Below are 6,935 nucleotides of genomic sequence, written 5' to 3'. Positions count from 1 at the left end.
CGCTCCTGAGGGCAGGAATAAGAGCTTTGAGACAGCTTTCTCGAAAGAGGGCCAGAACAACTTCCGGTTAAGCCGAGGAGCAAGAAGATATCAAATAAGAGAAGTGAGAAGTACCTTGGTTACGTCCCATAGCCCTTAAATTGCATCCCGACTCCTCCACTTGCCTTCCTTCTTCGGGAGAGACGTGAGGAAATCATCGGAGAAGAGAGGCAACGAGCAAATGTGTTTTAGAGGGATGAGACGTCCTTTCCTCTGAAGTGTCACATGAATTCGCGCGTCAATAAAATTGTCACGTTAAGAGGAATTTGCTTTATTCATTATCACATTCATTCAGACACTCACAATTCTGTACCCACGCAGACATTATGTTTTACAATACTGAACTCAAAATATACAGATTAGGTTTTTCCAGGGGCCAGCAGTGATGAAGACATGCAGCTGCAGACAGACAAAAACCTAACCTGACCTAACCAGATGGATTGCTTCGCATTTGCTCAGCATATCCATCTGGGAACTTTCCGTTGGAGAACTTTTGGGAAGGGGCGAAAATACTGGTTAGCTGATTGGATGAACCATCTGTCTATCACCACCTATGTTGGTGATAGACGGGCCAAATCAACCAATCAGATCAACGAAGCTAGCTAAGTTAGTGTAGCTAGCATTAGTTTGGCTTCAAGGACCTTGCGGTTCTTCTAATGCCATCGTTTAACATACAATTAAGTTAGGTAATGTAGCAACGTTAACGTTTTTAAACTTACCATTTGTATGTGACATGAACCTCATCGACAATCCCCACCAAGTCTTCACGATACACTTCTGAAGAAGAGCAAAAATATCTTTTCCTCCAAGAAAAGCCTCCAGTGCTGTTTTTTGCTGTTCTTTCAATGAAGGAATACTTTCAAATTCGGATAAAACTTGCGCAATAACTACGTTCTCATCTCATCCGTGGAAGCCGCCGTGTTGCGTCACACCTAAACCTCAAAACCAACGCTGATTCGGTCGTTTGGCCAACGGCTCCAAATTTTCTTTATCTCAAGATGCCAGACTGATCTGCGAGTGGAAAACTGGAGCTCGCGAGATCAGGACGGTCTCACGAGGCTAACAAAAACCTGTCAGCTTAACAAAACCCAATATCTCTCCTCAGTAAAATCAGAAGAAGAGCAGTTCACCTGGAGTCCACCCAGCAGAGCCAGGAAGGGCCTCTCTGAGGAAACCTGCGGCTATCTTAATCATCTGACTGGCAGCCTGCAGGCATTTCACACCATCTGTCAGCTAAGGATTAAACAACGCAGGACTATCCATACCTAAGGCTCTCTAACTCTAACAATCTTCCTTTTCACACAGAACGTGCCAGAAAAAAAATACTTTTTGTGCACTTTATAGAGAGTTTTTTTCTTCTTTTCTTACAGTTATTAATTCTCAGAGAAGTTCATTAAACTCAGGCAGCAGAGGTAATTATATAAGTCGTTAAAAGTTCTTGTCTGGAAGGTGTTTTTCCTCAATCCTTTATTAATATTACAGATTTTTCTATTTAATCTCTTCAGATAGCGACTTGATTACTGCTCGGTCGTCAAAGGAATGTTGTCAGACGGACGTGAAGATGATTTGAGTGCTATGCATTTGTTTTCAACGTATAATTAAATGCTTTTTGTCCTTTGACCTATGTTAAATGTATTCTCGTACATGAATCCAGCAATTTAGCTTTTGTTTTTGCCACAACAACACATCTGGGACCCATTTTGCATTTGATATTATATATATTATATTTAAACCCTATGACTCCAGTTTTGGGTTTTTGGATACAGCACTGAAACTGGCAAAAGTTAAATAGTTAAACATCACTGCCAGCACCCTAACAGTGAAAACACACCGAGCACGTAAACGTTGCGTATAGCCCGCGAAGCGTAGATACGTGCCTGATCGCACGCCTGGCCATTCATACCAGACGCGTTTCTCCGTGCCGGTCATAAAGCGATTCTCTCTCTCTCTCTCTCTCTCTCTCTCTCTCTCTCTCTCTCAGCGTGTGTGTCTCTCTTTTTGTGCCTGATCCCGTGGCTTGTCAAGACAGCCAAAATCACCATGAACCTAGGTGTTTTATTTTGAAAGGTGTTTTATTTTGTAAAGTATCCGCCTGCACTGTGGACTTCCTGTATGTGATTACCTGCCTGGCTTGAAGTCGAAACGATTGCTGCAGCTCTGTGCCTGGTATGAATGGACGGATTGGATAACATGGGCTCTGAAATGAAAATAACTGCGCTACGTGGCTAAACGCGACGCTTACGAGAGCGGTGTGTTTTCACTGTTATGCTGACATTGTTTTGTTGAAATGTAGCTACAAGTGCATTCTGTAAAGTTACTTAAAGGTCCAATATGTAATATATTTACTGTAATAAATCCAAAAATGACCCCAATGCGTCATCAGATATTAAGGTTTGTGTTTTGGCCTGTGTGTTGGTATCAACTGCCCAGTTTGACAGCCAGGCCGGGTTGCCAGATATACCTGTGAAAACATAAACCCAGCGCACTACAGCTCTAACGTTACTACAGCCATGAAAGCAGCAAACAAACAAACAAACAGGATCAACGGAGATAGATTCTACCCGACCTAAAAAAACCGGCATGTTTCTAACATTCGCGTGACCAGAGACAAAACCTGGGTAAATATTGGAGATGTATTTGAAAGATGGAGACAGCTTAGAGCCCAAAAGGACGCCGAGTTGGCTAATTTACTCCTGAACAGTTAAGCATTAGCTTAAGGCTAATGTATCACGGCTACTAGGGACGGGTATTTTATGTCATTTCAACATTCGTATACTCACATTGAATTATATAGCTAGAGTACCCGAGTTGGTTACTCGCAAAAGCAATTGAGACACAGCCAGTAAAGTGATCCCGACTGGTCCTGGCTAACGCCGCCATGCTAACCCTGCTAACTGCTAACGTTACCGGAGGACCAGGCAAGCGTGTAGCCTGTTCAGCGGCTGTAGCCGACAATGGAGAGTTATTTTAAGCAAAGAAAGGGGGCTGTAAATTGGGAAGAGAGGACTGTGAGTTTGCAGTGTGTTTAGCGATTGTTGCCGTAATTCTAAGCCAATAAAGTGTGTATTTCAGTCGAGTAGAAAAGGATGGCAAGGTAGCTAACGTTAGTGTTATTTTTAGCGGTTCCCACCGTAAATCTAAGCTAAGGAAGTGTGTCTATCCGTCGGGTGGAAAGGACAGCAAGGTTGTGGTGTTTTAGTGGTTCCTGCCACAATATTAAGCCGAGGAAGAGTGTCTGTCAGTTGGGTGGAGAGGACGGTGAGGTTGTGGTGTTTTTAGCGGTTCCTACAGTAATTCTAAGCCGAAAAAGTGTGTCTGTCAGTTGGGTACAGAGCTCCGCGTGAGCATAGGCTTTTATGACTGTCAATATAACCAGCATCTAACGTTAGCTACTCCGCTGTGCTGTGGAGTAATGTCTGACTATGTGAGACAAGCGTCTAGCAACATTGTTGTGGATGCTGCGGTCTCAGCCTGGCAACCTCCGTGAACTTCGATTCTGGGGAGGAGGGGGCGGGGGAGATGACTCTCTCCAGTATTTTGAATTTATACTGCAGTAACTATTTTAAACACTAGCTGTCAGTATAACATATTGCACCTTTAAAGAGACTCAAAGAGATGCAGATAAAAGGGAAAACAATTATGATATGAGGTTTTTTTTATATAATTTTCAGTAACTGATACTTAACCTTGTTTTTTATGTACGCATGAATAGTTCCATAGTTCTCATTGAAATGCTTTATTATTATCAAAGGACATCTTACATTTGTAAAGCATGAACTTCTGTTTTCACTCCAGATGTTTATTTTTTGTGTGCACTGAAAATGTCGTTTTTAATAACTTCTTTTCAACCTTTTAAAAAGATTTTTTTCCCGATTTGGCTTTGTACTAACATTATCGAAAAGTGATGCACGGAACCAGAATCATTTCGTTGTTTTTTTTTTACTCCACGCATTCTTCTTTGTTGTCAAATCCTGGCGCCTACATTACCTGCAAAGCAGCTGGACCTGTAGACAGTTGGATTGGAAATTTGGGTGTATACTTCTACAGTAGCAATGGCTAATGTGGCTTCCAGCTGAATTGAGGTCTCAGGGATGTTATTTAACAGTAATTAAGTAATTAATTAAGCTTTTTAAACACATCAAACTGGAAATTAACTGTTACTCCCTGTAACCACTGATGTTATGAGTTGAAGAAAAGATGGTTACTCCCTGATACGTAACATATTTGGGTGCTCGTCCGGGACATATAAGTTACGCCTAGGGTTGGGTATCATTTGGATTTTTACGATTCCAATGCCGAACCGGTACTTTTAAAACGATTCTGATTCCTAAACCGATTCTTGAAAAACTGAAAAATGACATCAAAGAGAGGCTCTTTTATAGTTTTTTTTTTTTTATTGTAAATTATTTAAATTTAACAATATAGTGGAACTGGGTTTCGGTACCCAACCCTAGTTATGAGTAACTTCATTTATTTAAATGAGTTGAAGGGAGGGAGGAGCTTGTAGTAAAATTAACTGTACAATGTATTAATAATACAAATGTGTGACACTGCTCCAAAGAAGATTAAAACCAAAACAAAAAGGCAAGCATGACACGGTCAGGCAGAGGCTAATCTACAATGACCCAGAACAACAGCGTTAGTAAGTGACAAAGCAAAGACTAAATAGCTAACAAAACCAAAGCACAAGATAAACACTCTGCTTTTGAGGAAAAGGGAGTAACACCTACCAACACACTCTGGCCAGCAGTCTGCTGCCAGCCAGTACAACAAAGGAAATGAAGAGCAGGAAGTCGCGGAGTCTCCTCCCTCCCAAAGTAACATTTTCAGGTTGTTTTCATAAAAGCCTCCATTAAACCTGATTTAACCCTGTTTCAGTCCCTGCCTGCTCTCTGTGATGGAATACAGCCAAGCTCAAGTATTGTTTTTTAATTATTTTTCTGCTGTCAGACAACAGATCTTTGCTCACAGGTTGACAAGGTGAAAAGTAGCTCCTGCACTGAGACGTCAGTTGAATCACAATTTCATGATCATTACATTGTCTGAGAAAACGTGCAGTAAATGCAGGTCAATGACAACAGCTGACATTGGCTGTATAAACATTCAAAACATTTTAGCAATACATTTTAACTTGCCACTATTTTATGTCTTAGATTCCCATTTTTTTACTTGTGTAATTTCCTTTCATACATATTTAATGAGCATTAATGGAGGGAGCCTGAGATCTGAGATTGTCACTGCCCATGACTTCAGGGGCTTCTCTATAATTGTTGTGCACATGACAATAAATAAATAACTTAAAAAACTGTTTGTAAGCAGAGTTGTAAGCAAAACACTGCTACAACACACACTAGTTCACCATAATCTACAAAAGAACTACTTCCATGTCCCTATTCTGCAGGTATTCCACACAAAGTTGGAAGTGTGCTCTCGTTTAGAAGAAGTCTCCCGGCTAATCCTGCCTTGTACTACTGAAGTTGGAGAAACAAACAGCTAGCTAGATGATGTGATCCTTACCTAGCTACTGAGCATGTGTGACTGCCAACAAAGATGTTACAGCAGTGAGAGGTCTCACTCTGTAGCTAAAACAGAGAGCTCAACACACAGGGTGAAAAGAGGAGCTGCAGCAATGTGCAGTACAACAAAAATATGGTGTTTTTTGAAAATTAAACCATGTAAACCTATTCTGGTACAACCTCAAAATATAAATATGAACCTGAAAATGAGCATAACATGGCCACTTTAAATTAATGTGTAATTGACAGCAGACAGCTTTAATTCCAACCTTTTCTACCCAAAATGCAATGCATCAGTGTAAGGTACACAGAAGAGTTATCCTCTCTCGGAAACTCATTCCTGGCTCCCAGCAGCTTGATCTCTGCTCCGCTCTCAAAGAAACTCTGTGTGTCTTTTCTGTTTGAGCCAACTGACCGGCCGGCCGGGCAGCAGGCCTCCAACAGCCTGCAGCTGCTGCTGTGAATATAAAGCAGAATCAGAGTGTATCCATCACCAGCCCGCTCCGTCTGGCTCTCGTACAGAAATACGAGCGTGGGCAAAAAGAGGCATTGCCTTAGGAACAAATCACATCATTTCAAAGCCACTTTGAGCCTATTTTTGCTAAAGAAATTTGCCTGTTTCAGTACAGTACAGCACAGCTGGCTGCGGCGGAGTATTATTACCGCACAGTATCATAATAGATGATGTCAAGGAGGACAGATTCAGCAAAGCAGAACTGAGAGACTAGGGGCATCTTGGTCAGTTTTGTATAAAACATGAAGTCAGTAAAGCCCATGCTGCTGCTGTGGCCTGACACTAAGTTTTCATTGAGATAAAAAGGGCTGGAAAAGGTGGCATCATGTATCAGGTAACAAAAGGCACAAAGGGGCATTCTGCTGACTTGATTGAAATAAGTTATTATTGACATTTCGCTTTTCTGTACAAAACAAGGCAGAGCGAGCATGAGTATATTTTTGCACATCAGCCCAGCCTATTCTGTAGTAGGCTACGCAGAGTCAGTTTCTTTAAGCCCCACAGTCACCCGGACAAAAGGAGCCAAGCCGCTCCACCCAACGCAAATGTTATTCAACTAACGTTACCTACTGCACCCAAATCATACGGTAAATCGGCAGTTTTACACATTACAGCAACACAATAATAGCAAAACTGTCGAGAAGTGCGGTCAAAGGTGGAGACGAGAGGAGAGGAGAGGTTTTGGTTTTCAAAGTCCCTTTATTGGACCATTTTTCAGAGAAGATCCACAATCACAGAAAATGAAAAAAATAAAAAAAGACAAAAAAAATAAAATAAACTAAATTAAAAAACAACAAAACCTATCAAACAACTATGTGCTTTTACCAATCAAGAATTAACCACCAACTCCCCATCCTCCCCCCACA

The 6,935-nt window shown here is 41.3% G+C and overlaps 1 protein-coding gene across 1 annotated transcript in view; it reads left to right on the top strand.

The window, feature by feature from the left end:
• The first annotated feature begins 424 nt into the window (after positions 1 to 424).
• The window catches only part of LOC144527007 (contactin-associated protein-like 4), a 293,082-nt gene continuing 286,571 nt past the window's right edge, over positions 425 to 6,935 (top strand). The window contains exons 1-2 of the mRNA XM_078264821.1: positions 425 to 447; positions 1,101 to 1,282. Coding sequence (XP_078120947.1) covers positions 425 to 447; positions 1,101 to 1,282 — 205 coding nt within the window. The remainder of the gene's footprint in view (positions 448 to 1,100; positions 1,283 to 6,935) is intronic.

The sequence above is a fragment of the Sander vitreus genome, chromosome 12, assembly GCF_031162955.1.
Source record: "Sander vitreus isolate 19-12246 chromosome 12, sanVit1, whole genome shotgun sequence".
In the NCBI taxonomy this organism is placed as follows: Eukaryota; Metazoa; Chordata; class Actinopteri; order Perciformes; family Percidae; genus Sander; species Sander vitreus.
This window is presented reverse-complemented; position numbering and strand designations above follow the sequence as displayed.